At 45.4% G+C, this 20,578-nt stretch overlaps 1 protein-coding gene across 1 annotated transcript in view; it reads left to right on the top strand.

The window, feature by feature from the left end:
• The window catches only part of LOC118778658 (zinc finger and BTB domain-containing protein 46-like), a 37,983-nt gene extending 18,575 nt beyond the window's left edge, over positions 1-19,408 (top strand). The window contains exons 3-5 of the mRNA XM_036530266.1: positions 9,698-9,973; positions 16,808-16,983; positions 18,230-19,408. Coding sequence (XP_036386159.1) covers positions 9,698-9,973; positions 16,808-16,983; positions 18,230-18,583 — 806 coding nt within the window. The 3' untranslated portion in view covers positions 18,584-19,408. The remainder of the gene's footprint in view (positions 1-9,697; positions 9,974-16,807; positions 16,984-18,229) is intronic.
• The last annotated feature ends 1,170 nt before the right edge of the window (positions 19,409-20,578 follow it).

Below are 20,578 nucleotides of genomic sequence, written 5' to 3'. Positions count from 1 at the left end.
TGTTTGAGCCTCTCTTAACAACCTTTTCCCGGGGTCAGGAAATGACTTTCCGTTTTTTCCCAAATTGGAGCTGTTTTCTGAGTTATCTGGTTTTTGGAGTAAGCTGAGTTGTCTGGTTATTGGAGCTATACCCATTTCTGATTCATTTTTTTAAGACCCCTGTATGTTGATAATTTAGGAGGAGTTTTTCTCCATTCTCTGGGGAAGTGGTACCCTTTCCCCATACTTTCCAAAACTGAAGACATTTAAAGAAGGCTGTGGGCTTTGAGGAGTGATGTCCATGGGCTTTATCCGTAGATTTCACCAGCCTGCTGTTCTCGGCTGGCACACCGCCCTGAACCATCTGGCCGGCGTTGATGCATCCGTGGGCGGTTGGACGGATGGGTGTTTAGAGACAGGACGTGAGGAGCAAAGTGACCCCCTCTCCACCCCCGCCTCAAAAAGAAAAAAAAAAACCACCCAGAACGCACCATGCTCACTGTATGTTCTGTTGAATGTTCTTTTCACCCACAATAACCCAAAAGTAGTACATATTCTAACAGCCTGCTCAGCCATTACATGCATCAGAGTAAATCAAATGCTTGAAGCAGAAGAGTGGGGGGGGGGGCTGTGGGGGCGTGGCAGGAAGAAGGGGGTGCATGGGCTCTTCATGGGTGATTGGGTTTTTCATTTCCGAGGCTGTTTGCTTTGAGCCTCCCGCTTGTATTGGTTAAATACTCACATTCCCAGCATTCCCAGACGTCCACCTCGAGGTTTGTTCCACAGAACTCTCTTTTTGGTGTCTTGTCTTTTTTTTTTTTTTTTTTTTTTTGGGGGGGGGGATGGTGGTATAGCAGTTGGTGGTAGTTGTGGGGGGGGCGAGGGGGGGTTGGGTCAAAGATTGCTGCCAGAACTTCAGCAGGACCGCCACTCCCAGAATTCCATGGGGAGTTTCATTCCGATTTGGCCATTTCCACATTCCTCTCTCCACCCATCAGAGGACACAGCTGAGGCTCTCCCCCCTCCCTTTCATTCTTCACTCCCCCTTTCTCTTTTTCCAGTCCTTGGATACATGCATTTCTCTTTTCTGTCTCTGCTCTTCTTCAGCCCCAGCCCCCCCACCCCCGCCACACACACTCCCCTTCCCTATGCCATTATCACTCTTTCTGTCTCTTTCAATCATCTTGCTTCCTTCTTCTCTCTTTCTTTCTCCCTCTCTCTTTTGACCTCCCTGTCTCCCTCTCACTCCCTCTCTGTTTGGTAAATGGAGCGGGGTCAGGAAGGAGGATAGCGTGTTCTCCCCTCTCGGAGGAACTGAGAGTGACAGTTTGGTAACTTTAAATAAGAGTCAGAGTTTCGTTTTCAGTTGATTTGATTGCATGCAATTAATCTGAACGCCAGAGGACATGGCCCCTTGGATTCCAGCAAGAGAGGTCCTCCTTGCTGGTCCGTTCCCTCCTTGCATTTTTAGGGTCACTTACAGGCGAATCAGCATGTATGCTGTTGTACAGAAGACAGTGAATAAAGTGAAGGAGTGAAGTGTGCACTTGCATGGAGGGCTATTACCTTTGAGCCAAATGACCTCTATTCCCTTACTGTCAGAGTTCTTCACCACTGCTATACCGTAATCCCATTTTAAATTTCCGGTACTGAAACTGGTTCAGTAGCCTACTCTACATATGAGGATTCAGGGTTGCACACAAAGTAATACCCCACTGCATTGTTTCCTTGGCGAGCGGTTTCCCTCAGTGGGGTTTCTTTGCTGCAGAGCATTGTGCCATTTGTAAATGTTGCCCACTGACTCATCCTCTGCTGTCAGAAACTCAGTTAAGGCTCTTTGTTTGCGCCACACTCCTCTGTCTGATTCCATTTAAAATAGCTGCAGCATTGTTGCACAGCTCTCCGTACCGGCATTTAAGAAAAGTACAGAACAAAATGGCGAAGTATAAATTTACGGCATGGAAAGTGTGATCATTCTGCGGTGTGTGAATACACAGCCTAGTTACGTTTCACATATGACAGAAACTGCTGTGAATGTCAGACGTGGGTTTTTTTTTTTAACTGTATGAGTGTAAATGCTTGTGTTTTAAATTATTTATTGAGTGTTTATTATTGGACCCATTTCATCACATTCAACATGTTAAGTGTTAGAGTAGCGTTAATTATCATTAGCATCTGAGCAATGAAGATGTCTGTCATTGTGGTGTGTGGGAGGTGTGGCTGCAGGTGTGTGAGAAGGAGAAGGGGCTGATGGATGAGTTTCAGTGTAAGTGAAACAAATGTGTTGCTCATTTTCTCTTTTTCCTGTATTCCATATGATCTTTTTTAAAACATGTTTTTTGTGTGTAAAGCAAGAGCCAGCTGTGTCACACTGTGGAAATAGATTTATTTTTAGTTTCTGTTAGTTTTGTTTATTTTTAGATCCTTTCTGGGTGACCCTCCTACACTGAGTGCTGTTCCACTCAGACGGAGGTTTTTCTAATGGCCCTTATATGGTGACAGACAGAAGGCACGGCAGTGGAACAAATACACAGTTGATTTTTAAATGTTGTTTCAAATATTAGGAATCAAATATCAGAAACTGACTTAAAATGCTACATTGTGAGGTATATACACAAATTCATTAGTCACATTTCTCTTTATAAGAATACTGATGTCTTCCAGTTTTTATGTTTCCGATATGGCATGGAAGGTAGTCTAGCATTTTATTACATAAAAGTGAATCCTGAATTACATCAAAACCACGAAGTGATCTTTAAGGACAGCACTATTCAACCATATCATAAAATCTTCCAAGATGAGTCTGATGTATAACAACAAACTGGCTGAATCCCTATAGAGGGGGATGCAACTTTTAATCCAGGGGTTACTTTATTGTAATACAGTGATGGGTTAATTTGGGGAGGGTATTTATTTGATTTAATAGCTTTTTTCCTTAAATTTTCTTGGTGCTTTTGTTTGAATCTGGGGGTCATTGTATGAGAGGTGAGGAATCGTATGAATTAGACCCTGAACATATGGATATAGAATTAACCAGACTAATCCAGGAAACTGCTTATCACTCCTTTGTCAAGCGGTTTCCTGGATCAGTCTGGTTAATTACTACTTTAATTACTACAACTACTTTGCCTCATCCAGTTACAGGCTTTTCTGCCACAAATGTGGGTGTGCAATTTAGAGTTGAATATATATTTACTCTGGGAACCAACTTTGTTTTGGTACATCTGGCCACGGCCGGCATCTGTTTGATGGCTGCTCTCGGTGGATGCAACCAATCCAGTGATTTTAGAGCTGTATTCATATCAGAGGGATGGAACCTATACATACCATGTTTCTGTTAGATTTCACTGTGTTGATCGTCAGCACTGTTTCAGTTGTTCACCTTGGCAAGCAGAACATGGAGCATCCTAATGAAGCTCTTCAGTAACATGGAAACAGAGCTCAGTAGATGTGAATTTCCAGAAAATACGAATGTATCTGTCAGAGAGCATAGAGGTTGGCTGTGTGATGTGGGTGTGGGGACATCAGTCATGTGATTGGAGTCTGAATGTAGGACTGCAACTGGCCATGAGGCTAAGGATGTTGAACCCCCCCCCCCCCCCCCCCCCCCCCCCCACCTCCCCCAATGTGGAAATCATAAACAGGGAAAAGAAAGCAGGGAGATGGGGTGGAAGAGGTATACCATGAACAGCTGACACTTAGAGGAAGTGGAAGATGGGATTTTCATACTGATAAATCCCCCCCCCTCCCCCCACCTTTATCAGGGATTATCTGAAAACTTCTCCCGAAACTTCATTGGGAACTTCTGTTCCGTGTCTGTTACTGACATGTCGAGTGTCTGATCCCAAATCCTGTTTGCAGGAACATGAACATCTGTGCAGAGCGTGATGAGTGATTAGGGGCTGCTCCATTGTGTTTCAGTCTAAAAGCATACAGTGCAAACTCCACCCTGGATCAAGAGTGGTCCCATAACCACCCCTCAGACTGCCTTTGGTACAAAGCTCTGTGTTTGCCTTCCCCACCCTGCTCTCCATATTCCCCATGCACTCTGTCCCTACTTCACTTCCCCCTCCCCCCTGCTTTCTTTCTCTCTCTCTTTCTCTGAGATGCTTTTCACATACAAGTAGCACAGACACTATTCTTTCTCAACAACCTGAGCTGGTGCAATACTGTACTGGTGCTGTTGAGGAAGGCTGGCCAGGGCTGGTCAAACATTTATTTCTGTTGAGGCTAGAGGAGATAGAGCTGTTAGGCTGCAATCCATTCTACCGTTCACTCCTGGCAGCACGGTGGGTCTTGTCAGTTTCCGGGGGGGGGGGGGGGGGGGCTGGTGTGCCACTGGGGACATGGATCCTGGAGGATCCTCCATAAACCTTAACCTTAATCAGCACCAGAGTCTTGACATCAGCCAGTCTGCGCACATGCCTGCTAACCGCAAATTGTGTCAAGTTGCACCATCTTATGGAGCCACTGGAGGAGAGGCAGTTATATCATTCAGGCAACAGGCTTCCAGGCATCTCAGCAGAGTGGCTTGTGAAGTAGGTGTGTGGGTACCTCCCAGCTTCCTGCAGAGCTTTTCTGGTGATCAGGACTCTATCTGGCCACTGGGATGATGAGCGTGAGTACTGCTTCCCCTCCCTTACTGCCGCTACTGCCATAGGGGAGCGGCAGCAGGGGGAGGGGCTGACACTGTCCTTCAGAACCCCAGAGCTGGGGAAGAAAGCACAGTACATTGTCTGTGTCAAGGTGACCCACCTTCAGTCACTGGTAAGGCTTTGTGCCTCAAAGTGGACTGGGGTTTTTGGGCTGGACTCCTCCACTAGGAGGTTGCTGGAGGTCTTTGTACAACCTTCCGACTGAAAAACGGACAACTGACCTCCAGTGGAGAAAAGTACATGGGACTATAGCTATAAATACAGATACAAAACAGATATCTGGCAGACCTAGATCCAACAGTGAGGGAGAGCTGCTCTGTATTCGCAGGTCACTAGAACACCATTTTGTCAATGTCCCTGACTGACAGGGCTTTTCCGCATATAAAAAAGATAGTTTGAGTCTTTGGCTGAAGTCTTCTTATTTGAATTGTTCATTTTAGGACCTGTCTGTAATATTCAGTGGAAAGGTACTCTCACTTTGTTTAATGTTTTTTTGTGTGGTGTGGCAAAGCTGGCAATTTGGAAGACCCAAAAAACTATCCTTGGGCAAGGGAGGATCCTGCAAATATGATGAGGTGGTTGCTTACGGGTGCCTGAGGAATGATCATACAACAGCTCAACTATATATATCCAGTACTCCTCCTATAAATTGGTCGGAAATTCTGCTCTTGAACAGTGTCTTAAGCAGACAGCAACTCTCAATACTTCTCTTCTCCTCCCCTCCTTTCTTCTCTCTTCCCTACTTTGCTCCCCTTTACTCTCCTCTCTTCCCCTCTGTCCTCACCTTTCCTCCTCCGATCCTTCGTGCTCTGCTTGATATATTTCTGCCTGCCCTCTTCTCATTTTTCTCAGAGGCCTGGCTCATCCCTGAAAAAACAGAGGGATGGGAGTGAGGGAGTGATAGAGAGCAAGAGAGAGGGGGAGAGTAACAACCTCATTTACTCACTGCCCACTGCCCCCCCCAGCAGCCTGTGTTGTTCTTTATTCTCCTCTCCCACGCTGCTTTTAAATTGCCTCTGAATTCTTGAGCTGTTTTGGTGCTGCGCCCCCCGTTTTCCTTTTCCTGGGACGGGATGTCTTTGACCTCTGTGCTGAGGCAGCAGGTCTGGCCCTCATTCTCTCTCTCTCTCTCTCTCTCTCTCTCTCTCTTTCTCTCTCTTCAGAGCCACGCGCCGTCCCCTCTCGTCACTTGTCCCCGCCGTTTGTCTCTATTGTTGGAATAAGTCGAGCATGAAATGATTATTCCTGAATGAGTGTCCTTTGCACTGCCTTGGTCTTTGGAGCTGACAGCAGGCTCCTGGTGCCTTGGCACAAAGCTGAAGTGTGACCGGCATGTGCAGGAATTATCCCAGCATGCAGTAGGCCTTCACTTGTTTTCTCCACATTTGCTGGGTCCCCACCCCCACAGAGGAGGAGGAGGGGGGGGAGTGAGAGAGAGAGACAGACAGACAGACAGACAGGCAACCACGCACGCACGCACACACAGACTGAAAGCCACTTTCAGACGTGCATGCATGGAATCACACATTCACACGCAAACATGTTCAAGAATATGCAAACGCGTAGAGGAGCATGTCTAATCTCATACATGCATGTGAAACCCTTTTTTGATCACTTTCATTCTTCATAATAAGAGCAAAGAGCAATGTATAGAGCACACAGCAGATCATATGGCTCATCCTCATCACCTCCAGAGAGCTAATCCAGCAGCTGGATAGTTAGCAACAAGGTGTTAAAATGGAACAGTTTTCTCTCTGACGCATCAGACCATGTGAGGTATATCAAAACACAGGAGAGGATCCACCTGCGTCAAAGAAAGAGGCCATTGGAAGCTGCACCCCCTTGTGTCAGCCTGACTCTTTTATACACTCTCTTCATTTTCCCCAATGAATCTGATACATTGTCATTCCTGCAGTTTATGAGATGTAATACCAGGCAGTGTGAGTGGATACATTAGATGTTCTACCCTGACACCCTTTTCACCGTTTCCCTTCCTCGTTTTCTTCCTCCTCGGCCAGCAGGAAAAAGGTCCTCTGGTCCTGCAGTCTGTTCAGAGGGCAGTGTATCGATTCGTGCCCTCCTTCTGATTAGGCCCATTCCCATATTACTCCATGAATAAATCATATTGCCAACTCTGCTCTGTGAATGATCTCAGACACGAGCACTATGCCTCTGCTCAGAAAAAGCCAGAGGCAGCTGGGATTTGTGCGTTCTCTGTGAATGTATTTTTAAACTCCTGTAACCGTAAAAAGGTGATATTGATGTGAGAAGAGGAGCCTTCCCACATCCCACACATTGCGCCGTGTAGATTTGGATTCATGAACTTGACAAATCTGAATCTCACGAAAGAGCTTATTGGAGTACATGGTATGGGGCATGGTCGCACCTGTGCCATCCACCAGGTCAGTCAAAAGGATGCTGGGAGTCACAGTGTGCTGACGTGTGTGTTGGTAGAGCACGGCAGGGTGTGGATGCCATGAACAGGTTGAAAACCTGATGCCTCTATAAGCAAGGGGGGGTGGCACATAGTGCAGAGGCATCTGGAAAGTCATGCCCTCATAGACAGGGTTTCAGCTTCAGAGAGAGGAGTGCCGTTCCCTCTGCCAGGAGAATAAAGGGTCAAAGGTCAAACCCTGTCAGCTGAAATCCTGTGCTTGATCATGCATTACTGATCCGGTCATACTCATACCACAACCTCCCTCTAAAAGTACCGCCCAGCTGCCCCGCGCCCCATCTCCCCCCCCACCCCCACCCCTCTGCCACTGAAACACACACACACATACATACACACACACACACACACATCCAAGCAGCACTCCTCCGCCTGTCTGTGTGTGCTATGAAAATAAGGGGGTTTTCAAGCCAAGGGTTTCTGGCTGCTATGGAAACCAAATTAAACTCAAAATGTCTTCAGTGAAAGAGAATAAAAATCTTTGTGTCAAGAAAGCCAGAACACAGAAATAAACAAGGATGTGGCAATTTAGAGGAGTGAATATGTTCGAAAACTACACAAAAAAAGATTTTTGCATTGAATTGTACGTTGTCATTCATATGTGCTTTCATGTATATATGCTCATATAACTAGAATGACTCACAAAATAATATGTGATATACCAAACAGAGCTGTCTACAGCTGACATTCAATTCATTGACATTATATTAACATATTAGACAGACTTACAGAAAGTGCATTTGATACAGTTAGACACTTAATCATTAGTGTCATACTTGTAATAGGGTGCCATTGTGGGAAATGTTGCTAAAGTGTTGTCATCAGGTGCATAAACATATAGTATGATCACCATTTTCAGCTGCCAAGTCTGAAGTTGCACAAACCTCTGGTTTTACCACAGCAAAGCCTTATACTGCCAGGCTTTTGCATCTAATGTTTAGACTTTGTTCATATATATTCAGTAGATATGAATTTACACAGAGTCAGTGTTGCAAAGGCTGTTATTGATGTGGTGTTTGGCGGTACTTACATTTGGCTTGTAGTTCGATGAAGGAATCGCACCAGGCCATGGGCTGAGGTTGTTGACCACCCCATTTGGACATTGTAAACAAGGTGAAGAAAGGAAGAGATGGAACGGAGGAATGTCGTGAACAGCTGACAAAAAGGAAATGGGATGGATAGGAATGGTTTGGCTGGGTTTAGTTAATTTAGTTAATTTAGTTAATTTAGTAAATTGTGGTAATAGGGATGGTGTGTTTTTATGTGTGTGTGTGCGTGCGCATGCATGCTCGTGTTTGTGTGTATATGTGTATGTGTATATGTATGTGTGTACCTAATCTCTGCATTTTAGGATTGAATGTGTTTATCAATCCATCTGCTGGCACGCATACACACTGTTGGTAACAGCGCTACAATAGATCTTCGTTGAGTGCCTCAGTTGTTTTTCTTGTTTCCAAGTCCCCTGGGAAGACACTGTAAACACTGAACTGTCTTTCGATTGAAAAAAAGAAAAAAAAACAAAGGTTATCTTCATTGAGGTAGCTAATGGTTTCTGAAATGCGTTTGTAAACTGACAGAATTCGCTGGCAGGCTGGCGGTGTGAGAGACACGCAGTCTCACTGGAAGCGTGCCGCTGTAGACGTCTCCTGGCGACAGGCGTTTTGAAGAACCCCCCCAACCCCCCCCCCCCAACCCTCCGCTGTCATCTCCGGGTGGCGTGGCGTTGTGTCCTCTCCCCGTTTCTGAAGGCTCCTCGTGATTGGCAGCTTCATTAGCATCTCAGAGCGCGTCGCAGTCCGAGGCTTCGCATCCGGCATCGTCTGATGTGAGAGTTCTAGAAATCCGGCGAGGGGATTGAGATGGAATGGAGACAAGGTTGTTTATTTGTGTAAATATCTGCTTAGTTACAGTATCTCATTTACAGGAACTGTACTGGAAGGGGTAGCAGCAGGGGTGTTAGCAGGAGGGTATAACACAGTACAGTCCTGAACCTGTGCTCACTGGTGGCTCACTGGTTTCTCACTGGTTTGTTCACAACAGCCGCGACCGTCACGTCGTGTGGACTTACCCGAATGACGTAGCAGCAACATGGGGCAGGAGTGTAGTGTAGTGCTTAAGGAGCAGGGCTTGTAACCAGGTCCATTTCCAGGTGGACCATTGCTGTTGTACCCTTTGACAAGGCGCTTAACCCAGGTGGCCTCAGTAAAAATCCAACTGTCTAAATGCAACATGTAAAAAATTACAAGCTATGTTTGAATAAGAGAGTCTGTTAAGTGAATGTAATGTAACTAAACTCACTTCTCAGAGTGTCTGAGGTTTACATCATGAGCACGGATTTGATGGATGTTGATGGATTCTGTAGTTACAGCCCTATTTGAGTGATATGGCTGAAATCAAACCATGCTGGGTCTAATTCATATAGCAACATTTGGGACAGAGTGGGATGAATTTTTATCTTTTCAAATCGCAGATCTGTGGGGAAGATATTGCTGTGTATTTGACCTTGTTGCTGACATCGGCTACTTCCCATAGTCCTCAGGTCCAGAGTCCAGCGATCTGGCCCCTCCAGGACTAACCTTCCCTCCTTATTCTCCTTCTCTCTTATCTTCAGGTGTGGGCGGAGCAGAGGAGGACAGCCATGGCGACAAGCAGGACTTCCTGGAGAAACAGGACGACGCCCTGCTGTCAGGGGACGCCCCCGGGTGCCTGCCTCCGCCGCCGGGCTCCGAGAAGGACGAGCCCGCCGGCCAGGCGACCTCTGTCGCCAGCCTGCAGGAGGCACTGATGAGCAAGAGCAGCCTGTTGTCTTTCCGCGCTGAAATGCTGGGGGAGGAGAGCCCGCTGCTCCTGGAGTACCTGCCCAAAGGGGGCGGGAACTCCCTCTCTCGTGAGTGGCCTTTTATTTTACAATCGCGCACCTCTCTACACACAAGTGATTCACCCATACCCCACTGCTGATGGAGTAGACAGAGAGAGTGTAGACGGGTCACTCTGACCTCTGTATGTGAATGAACAGGTGAAAAGTGCTCAGGTAGTGCTGGGCTGTGTGTGGTTTTCTGAGGTTTGATTTTCATTTGAGTTACATTATTTAGCAGACGCTCTTATCCAGAGCAACTTACATAGGTTACAGTTCTTTACAATGTTACCCATTTAGACAGCTGGATATTTACTGAGACAGTTGTGGGTTAAGTACTTTGTCCAAGGGTACAGCAGCAACGCCCCAGTGGGGAATCGAACCGGCAACTTTTCAGTTAGTCCTGCTCCTTAACCACTATGCTACACTGCCGCCCAACATTTCATTTTGGGTTGTGTGTAAATATGAATAAGTGTGTTCAGTTATATACTTCTGGCAACAAAGAGAGTCTGTTTATGTTAAAATTCAAATGAATAAATGTTGTACACACTTTATTTAGGTTTTTTGCCTCTGGGCACAAACCAGTTGTGTTTGTTCTTGTACTTAGCATGACATAGCAGTGACCAGATGTCACATACCGTACTCACTAGACAGATTGTGGGTAGAATCATTCGCAGTCTTCCTCGCTAGGTGTGAAGTTTGTCTCTCACAAAGATCTGACAAGTTTTGTAATGTCATAGCGTTCAGCAGAGGTCGTGTTGATTTTTGTGTGAATATGAGTGTGTTCAGTTGTGTAGTGCGAGTTTGTGTCTGAATGGTGGAGGGCAGAGTCAGATAGGGTTGGGTGTTGGGTGAATGTGAGTGTTCTGTGTTGAGTCTGTATTTATTAATCACTTTTCAAACATATAGGGTTGCTTGCTCTGGTCATTTCCATCAAGTTCTTTTAAATTGGGAAGTGTATCAGCTTTAGCATTTTTTTGCCTTGCCTGGTCAACAGAATGTTTTTGCTGATGGAAGCCCAGACCTTTTGTAGTAAAACATTAAATCCCACCCTACTATTTCAGTGTGCTTAGTTATAAGACAGCAGCTCTTTGACATGGTAATGATGGTCTGGCTATAGCTCAGCTATGTACAGAGCATTTCTGTAGTACTGAGCTCTGTACTGAGTGTGCCTGTGGTCCTGAGCTCTGAGAAAGGAAGTGTACTAAGTGTACCTGGGTAAAAAAAAGGTCTGTAGTAAGTATACCTAAGAAATATGTGGCAGGTTACTTGAAAGGGTCACAATGGCTGTTGAGCCTCTGGTATGGCAGCGATTTCTGTTCAGGAACTGAGTTGGTTCTAAATGTTTTTTCTTTGTCTGTGAAATTTCATGCAAGGCAACAATGCCAGTACCCCATGACCTCGCTGCAATAATAAGCTCTTTGTACTGGTAGAGATGTGATGAAAAGTGACTTTTTTCGAAGCATTTTTCTTTCCTGTGAAATGATTGCGAAAAAGCCATCAACAATAACGTGAATTTTGTAAACCTTTGCTCCTGTACTATGGGTTGTTTGAAACCCATAAATGTTTTTTTTCTCTCTCAGTGAATGTGCATGGACTCCATTGTGTATATCAACAGTCTGAATTCAATGTGTGGTAAGAATTTTGCTTTTCAGGACTTAGCTTGAGAATATTTTTCAGTGCAAAGTGGTAACAGTTAAATTCATAAAGGGAAATCTGTATGTGTATATATATATACACATATATATTTATACGTGTATATAACACATTCACCTGGATCATAGGGGAGAGTTGCACATTGTGTAAAAGGCATGAGAAACAGACCAGGACACCTCTAAGTCACCCCACTGCATGTGACTAACACTGATGTCTAGATGACATTGATAATGGTGAGAACACAAACAATACTGACAGCATTAATAATGCCGAGTGCACTGATAACATTGAATACACCCTAAAAATATCAGGACCATGTGAACATTACTCCTCACATCCCACCCTGTCTGGCACTAACAGCTGTGAGACAGGAGTGTGTTGTGATTTCTAATAGTTTCCCACAGACGCCCTGTATGATGTTCAGAAACAGTCACTAGACCATCTCACTGTGTGATGTTACTTTTTGCATGTGGTATTATTTGTGCAAGATCATTAGGTGTGGAGGAATCCAGTTACTCCATTTCCTTTGTTCTGTGATTATTGCACGTCTTTCTTGATGTGTCCATAATTAGATACTGAGTATCTGATTAGGAACCATTCCCATTCATAAAAGGGGACAGAAAATACGAAGGTTTGTAAGTGTGATGTCCTTACAGGGACACTCTGTGTAAGCTTTCAGCTGGGCTTCATTTTTTATACATAAACAAGCAAATAATCTGAATTGTCCTTAAGAATGGATTGTGCTCATTTAATCAGATCTATTTATTTTTGGTCTGCACATTTAAGGGGAGGAGGTACTCACTGTTAAAGAGAAGTTGTTCTCAATGAACTTACTCGGTTCAATAAAGGTTCAAACAAAGAACAAAGAAGTATCTTTGAGTATCTCCAGTCCTCCAGGGCTAATGATTGGTATTCAGATAAAAGAAAGATAAAAATTGACCCTGTTTCAATTTCGCTTCTGTCTCTCTCACACATCCTCTGTGTACACATGTGGGTGGAAGGAGACGGGAAGATGAGAGAGAGAGAGAGGGAGAGAGAGAGGAGCCCCCCCCCCCCCCCAACCTTGTCTTCCCTACCCCCATCCTTTTTCAGTGAAACACAGCTCTTCTAGTGCTCTTCCATCTCTCCCTGCAGACATGCTCCGGTGGTTGTAGTTTATGTGGGTGAGGTGACACTCCTTTCCTCCCAACTATGGCTCTAACCAATCAAACGGGGCCCTCTTCTTCTCCTCCTCCCCCGCACCTCTGCAGCCTGGTCTCCCGGTAACGGAGGAGTGCTCTGACCTCTCGTCCACAGAGGCGGTAGAATTCCCCTTGCTGACCCCGGCTCTGAGCCTGTGCTGGCCAACATTTGTTGGAATTTCTTGCATTTCCTACAGAAACCAGTAGCCGTCTCCATGTACCCTCTCTGAAAGCTGTCCTTTTAAAATATGTTTTGTTTTTTCTAAAAATGCATCTTCTCAACGTCAACATCCGAGCAGTGCAGAAATGCTCCCAAAAATGGAGTGAAACTTAAACTTCACAGCCTTTCCCCTGTCTCTGGGCTGTCTGGTGGTAAGTGACGCCAGAGCAAGCTCAGGGCAGTTAGAGGGCCATTGTGTTGTGTAGATTCTCAGAAAATTACCTTCATTTGGCCTCTGCAACAGTACCAATAGAAGCGGAGATCTGCCTGTAAAATCACAGAGTGATTTTCTAAGACGCTGGGGGGAGGGGTACAGGAGTTGGGGGTGGACCTACAAATTGAGCCCTGGGATGAGCAAACACAAGTGTTTAAGGCGTATGCCCCCCTCCCTGAAGACGAACAAATATTGAAAATCCTCTCTGAAGAGAGGAACAAAAGAGCACTCTCTTTCTCTGTCTACCTGCTGTGTGTATTGACATACTAGGCTTTGCGTGTGTGCGTAAACCCCTGCTAAAATGCTCACTCACAACCAGTTTCCCAAGGGACCTCATCCCAAAGGATAACATTTTATTAAAGTGAAACACTGCAACTGATATTTTTTTAGATAAATGCTCATATTCAAAGTAACAATTTTGTATTCATGTATGTGTGTGTGTGTAATACAGTCATTAAAGGCAGGTGCACCATGTTCAGGCTCTGTGTTGTCCTTACAGGAGCAGAGGTTATTTGGAGAGGGCATTCTGATTCTCCACACAGGGACAGAGTGCCAGTTCTTTTGCCTTTACGTATATTGCATTAGGGAGTTCATTTCACTGCACTGGGTTTGCTCCTCGTACTGCCCGCAGTAAGACCCCCAGGGAGACGTGTCAGATGGCTTGGCATATGAGAGGGTGGTGGGTGTGGCAGCAGGACGAGCTGGCCCAGGGAGCTGGCCTGTTCCCTCTGACCAGTTCCAGGCACTTTCTGCCTTTGACAACAAATTTAAGATCAGCAGACCTGCCCCTAGTCTTGGTACCAACCATTTAGTGTAAAAATTTGATTCTGATCCAAGATCAGTTCCTAGGGGCAGAAAATGCCTACAGTGCTTTGACCAGCTGTGGAAGTACCAGCACATGTGCCCACCCCTGGACAGCTTCCACCATCAGCACCCCCTGGTGGATCTGCCAGTAGGCAACCTGTGCTGCTCTAACAGCGTTTTCATTTCATTTCATTTCCTTCAGTGCTGACTTTAAAAGACCACCCATTTTAAATGCATGATGGGTGCACCCTGACCGCTGCCTGAAGCATTTCCATTAGTGCACCAACCGCAATCACACATTACTATGCGTTTTTGTGAGTGTGTGTTCCCTGTCCCATCTGCACAGACAGACCCAGTCATTGGCAGGCACATATTCCCCTCGTATTTTTTCACCCTACCCTCTGTAGGAGTGGCCTGGCTCACCCAGGTCACAGGTCACGGTGCATGTTTCAAACCATGTACCTCCACATCACCTTTTAGATTATGAAAACTCCCAAGTCTCTCTATTAACCAGAACTGGACAGTGAGAATCAAACAATAGCCGTGAAACAGCACCCCCTGCTGGAGGTACAGCACATCCTTACCTGGTTTCAGTTATTCTCAGATTTGAGAGTTTTGGCCCATGACTTTTCCACAACTGACTTTTTGCTTCATTGAGAGGGCGTGGTGTTTAGTCCTGTCTTTGTCTTATTGAGCTCTGACTCCTAGAGCCCCACTTCAGAGTTAAGTCAATAGTGTGGGTGGGGTTGTGGGTAGTATCCTCAGTTCTTTCATCTGATTCAAAGGGAAAAATTTTGCCAATTGGTTTTGCATTGGTCTGCTCCCTCTTCTACCCCTGACCCCTGAGAAAGGGCAAGCAAGGGGTTAGCTGTTGCCAGAGATCTCCTCTGAGCTATGCAGTGACATCATACTGATGCGAGTCATCTCACAAAGAACTGTGACCTCACAATAATCTTAACACAACAGGACATGAATGTGGCCATTCATTTCTGTGTCTACAAAGTATTGCATTGCTGCCTGTGTCTGTATGTGTGCCAGTGGTATTACATTTGTGACATACGTGTATGTATGTCAGCCAGCCATGAATATGTTGTAATGATTATGCTCCCAGTTTGATTCAGTTCACAAGAATGTAGTGGGCAAAAATTATGTGTTACCCACTGCTCTGTCATATTTCAAGAAGCTTGCAAGCTTTGCTCTTAAGCTTCCTTATATCTGTGTATATATCTTTTTCCTCAGGAAAAAACATGGCTCATCAAAATTGTTCATGTGCTCATGTCATTTTGCTGAATTTGGGTTCCAAACAATAGTATGAAATAAGACAATCATTTCTCACATGGTGTTAGAATTTTCTGATGCAGCGAAGATCACTATTTTGTTTACATTCATATTTTTGTCCATTTTACATTGTAAGATATAAATTAATATCTTTAACATGGTAGTATGTTTTGACATGCAGAGCATGCCATTTTAAATACACTTCAGTTGTACACTGAAATACAGCATTATACATCAAACACATGCACACATGGATAATGTCCTCCCTGAGTTGTCTTGCTGAAGGTGAAAATATCAAAAGATATGCGGTGATATCTTGTCCTCGGCAGTGACTTCACATTCGCTGTTGCCATGGAGGGAAAAAAAAAACAGGATGGCCTCATGAGACCTTATTTATTGTTGTCGTTCGGTATGGGTTGCTGTGAAGGCCGTTACTAAGGAAATGATGAAAGCACCTTCCGAGCGTATTGATGCAAGTGAGCCAACGCTACAGAGTCAATTCGGCTGCTAGCGTTCCACCACAGATATTCCAATGACTGCCAGATACACACTTCTGTCCCCTTGCTCTCCCTGAGTGGGGGGTGGCGCAAGGCCTGACTGTTTATCCTTTCCAGGGACTTTGGTGAAAGGTAAAGGCATTCAGAAGGTGTCGTATAGCTGCAAGATGTATGCACAATAAAATTTGAACCTTACAGTGGGTGGGTGGGGGGGCTGGGGGGGGAAGGGGTTTTTTCACTTGCATGCCTTCCGCATGCACAGAATCATGTGCGGTCGTCTTGGAGACGGATTTGCATGCTTCCTCAGGGGCCGCCCCACGTTGCTCTGTTCATGCATTAGGATCTAACGACCCCCCACAAAGACGAAGACAGAAATAGAAGGCTGTGGTGATGGTGAATGATGAGCAATTATACCTCTTCCAATGGCATTGTGGAAGGAAGACTTGAGCTGACATGGCTCTGCCCTGCACCTCAGTATGCCAGCTGGCTGTGAGACACAGCAACTCTGATCTCAATGCGGCCACCCTATGCAGAGCTAGCCCAGGGTCACGGGGTCAATGGGTGTCAGCCTTAGCCTCAGTGTCTCAGTATCTACATCTGAGGTGGTACAGCAGTCTTTTATTACAGATGCTGAAGCCTTTCAGATCCCAACCCTTCTCTAAGGACACACAGATTGTAATTCTGATTTATGTTTTCATTGTTCATGTAAATGATATTCACCCTGTGTGTACAGCTATGTGCCGAGGGACTAATAATGGCAATGAGCGATAACAATAGCAATAATTCAATAAGCAATAATTACCATAAAGAAGAATAGTAATGATGCCACAGAGATTTTATTAGGTGCGCAGTAATGAAGTGCTGTCTCCTTAACGTCCCAGTTCAGGTTTCAGGGCTACCCTGACGTCTTAATAACCCATGTGGTCCTTTTGTGGTCCTCGCGCTCTTCCCTTGGTGTAAAGGCACAGTCCAGACGGATAACCCGGTTTCTCTTTTGGCGTGTGCTCGCTTTTCCAGTGAGCGACTTCACGGTGATCAGGAAGAAGTTCCGGTGCCCGTACTGCAGCTTCTCGGCCATGCACCAGTGCATCCTGAAGAGGCACATGCGCTCCCACACGGGAGAGAGGCCCTACCCCTGCGAGGTCTGTGGCAAGAAGTTCACCCGCAGGGAGCACATGAAGAGGCACACACAGGTAAGCGCAGTGCTGCATGGCCACAGGCAGGGGGCAGCAGTGTTCAACATGCCACACAAATCCACAGTCACACGGGAGGTACAGTATATGCTGTATGTTAGATGCACACTCTCTGCCTAGTGAAGGCAGTGGTAAGATTAGGGAAGTGACGATGTGTCCAACAGATACACATATTGTGAATTTCATGATTTGCACTTTCTAGTTCAGGACTTCAGAGTCCTCCTAAATGTCTTCGCTAGACTACTGCTTGTACAGATGCTTTTGTAGCTGTTGAGGTTTGCCTTAGGTAGCTTGACCAGCATGAGAATCTCTCATCTTTCATCAGCTCTTAGAATCCAGTGGGACCTCTCTGATGATTGAGGATAGGAAGCCATAGGTCCACTGGACTCAGAACTGGCTGTTGCATTCACTGTGTCTGAGTCCTCCACTGTTGCAGTTGCAAACAGGGTCTCTTTTCTTGGTGTGTATACCTATCACTTGTTAGCACAGTGCTGTCTGATTTTAGCAATGCTAGTGATGCAAGGGAAGCATTCACCTGAGGCCCTGTGCTGGCTTTAATGAGGTCTGTATGGAAGACAAGCTTGTTGTTGTTGTTTTTTTTACCATTGTATCTGCAAGGTTATTTCTGCTGGCATGTATGAGTTTTGGATTGTCTCTCATTATAATGACTTTTCCTTAGCCTTTGTCACTCATCACCTTCACAAGGTGCTGAATCCCCTCACTCTGTGTAGCAGGCTGGTTTCCATGGCAACAATTAAAAAACCTCTTCAAGTATTCAACAACCCCACTTTCAAAGAGCGACTGTTAAAACTTTGGCATTAGGGTTCGAATTGAATTTCAGTCTCAGCTTATTCAGAGCATAGTTTTGTATTATCTATAAACTCTACAAATCTATAAAAACACCTACCTACCTTGTTCTTCTGTGAAATTTTTCTTTTTGTTCTTTCCTTTTTCTGCTCTTCCTGCTTGTTTGCTTGTTCCTTCTTTCTTTATATCCCTCTCTTTTCTTCTGTGGCTTTGAATTAGTCCCCTTTTTGGTCTTCTGCCAAGACCCTTGCTTGCTTGTCTTACCCTATCTCCGTGTTTTCTGCCTACATCCATTGTCTCCTCTGAAGCTGACTTCTGCTTGTGTTACAGTGGTTTGTTTTTATATCTTTTGTTCCACTCAGCAATTCTAAATACTGGAGTTTCTTCAGGAGTTTGTTCTCAAGGTAAACGCTCCCCCCCCCCGCTCTCTCTCCCTCAGGTGCACAGTAAGGATAAGAAGTACGTGTGTAAGGTGTGCAGCCGCGTCTTTGTGTCGGCGGCGAGCGTGGGCATTAAGCACGGGTCCCGCCGCCACGGCGTCTGCGCGGACTGCTCGGGGCGGGGCCCGGCGAGCCTGCTGGCGCAGAACGGCGACTCGCCGGAGGAGGAGCCGTACCCCGGCGAGCCCGGCGACGGGGATGAGGAAATCCTGGGGGACGGGGAGGGGGACGAGGACGGCGGCCGGTGGCGGGACGACTCAGGAATGCTAGAGGAGGAGAAGGAGGAGAGCGACTCGGCCCAGGAGGGCGAAGCGCAGGCGGGGAGCGAGAAGGACTTCTCCTGGATTTCGTAGGCCGCGGCGCCACTCCGTTCGACAACAACGATGGCGACGTCCTCGTGTGCGCGCGTGGATTTGGTTCTCACCGATCCCGGTTCGGTTCCTCTGACGCGGGACGCTGACGGGCGGGCTGGCTCTCTGAACGCGGGGACTGCAGGTGTCACTCGGTCAAACCTTAAGCGCGCGCCCCCTGTTTAAACGGCTGTGGAACCGGATGCTTCGACAGCCTCCGACGGACGTAGGGGGGACAGCCGTTCCTCTCTGCGTGGCTGGGCACCCCGGGCGGGTCCGCTGCGGAGCTCTGGTTCCGGGACCGGGGACATGTCCAGCACCTTTCACGCAGATCACTGCCTCAGACTTGCACTTTAATGCTTTCCTGATCCCTATCAAATGTCCTGGTTTACATGGTTTACACTTTCCTCCCGATTTACTACACGGATGACTTGCTGACCATCCTACCTTTTGAGGATACACCTCCTTGTGACTGTTACTCTGACTTGTACAAAATTTACAGTTCCTTTATGCCTTTATCTTTAACTGTTAGTTTGCTGCTTTGCCACATGCGTTTCTTTGACGTTTCTGTGAGTATGCTCTTTTAAAGCTTACTTACAATACATATATCGAGCTTACAGAAAGAGAGAGGGTGAGAGAGAGAAATGGAAGATTACTTGTCATATGGAAAATCTTATTTGAATGTTTGCGAATACTTCCTTCCCAGTGGATCCTCTGTTTAGGAATGAATGCCAAGGCCTTAATGCCAGTTTACAAACAGAAAACTTCATACTATGAGGGAGATCTGATCTAATCCAGGGAACCTCTAAAGGGTGGGAACACTTTTCAAGGGATAATTTCCAAGGCTTGCAAAAGCAAGTGAATAGGGACCAATTTAAAGAGAGGGGATAGGGGAACTAGAGGCAGGAAGTGGCCACTGGAGGGCCTTATGTTAATGTATGTGGGCATTTAAAGGGCCTGAGCTGATGTCAGTAGAAGTTTTCACTTCTGTGGGTCTGTGCTAACAACAGGGCTTCAACCCGTATCAGCTCAAGTGTACATTAAAGGGCTTGAGCTGACATCAGTAGATATGTACACTAATGGGTAAATGCTCTCTTTCTCTCTCTCTCTCTCTCTCTGACTCTTTCTTCTGATTAGATTTGTGTGTTTCCTTTTGAAGGTTTTTATTATTGGAGGCATACAGATTCCTGTGTATTTTTGGACCTTTCTTTTATACCAATAAATGTTCTTTTGCATTTAACTTAAGATGTTTTCTGTTCCAGAGACAAGAACTAAATTGGCTTTGTTTGAAATTCTTTAAGAGGGTTGCCTCTGTTTTGTGAATACTTTGAGCGTACATTTTTGTCAAACAGTTATTTATTGAAACCTAATTGATGTTTAATGAGACATTTCTTCTATTCTGTTTGGCCACTGTTTCAGTCCCAGATTTGCTGTCATTATTTTTGAGATTGCTTTTGTATCACTGTATTTTACTGATGTGATTTATTAAGTCCTGGGCGCTGAATCTTATGACACCTTTCATTTTGATAGTTTATTATCTGTAATAGATGAAAAGCCTTTAACCTTTGCCTTTGGACAGCAAGCCATGTGGCTTTAAGAACATTTGTTCAGATAATCGTGCCAGTTCAGTGCTTTTTCTGTTGTTATAATTTTGATTATTTGTATTATAAAGAAAGGAAAGGAATCTGCAAATTTAACTTATTTTCTTTAAATTGTTGGAATGGTATATACTGTGTAGCACAGGCTTCTGTATAAGAAACATACACAAATGATAAATATTATACCAAAAATTATGTTGTATAAATGAAGTGCTTATGTTTCCACTGTTGGTGTACAGCTTTATAGCTTTGAATCCTACTTTATTTATGGTTTCATTTTTTTCCCAGTGTCAGGAATCCAGTTCCACTTCCTAGACTTGATTGCAAAACCTCCCAGTACAGCAGATGTTTTATGCAAACGATTCTCCATACTTGCAAATATTATGATCCTCTTCCGCAG

The sequence above is a fragment of the Megalops cyprinoides genome, chromosome 6 (genome assembly GCF_013368585.1).
Source record: "Megalops cyprinoides isolate fMegCyp1 chromosome 6, fMegCyp1.pri, whole genome shotgun sequence".
NCBI classification, from domain to species: Eukaryota; Metazoa; Chordata; class Actinopteri; order Elopiformes; family Megalopidae; genus Megalops; species Megalops cyprinoides.
Note: the sequence above shows the minus strand (reverse complement) of the source record. Positions and strands in the feature narration are given on the sequence as shown.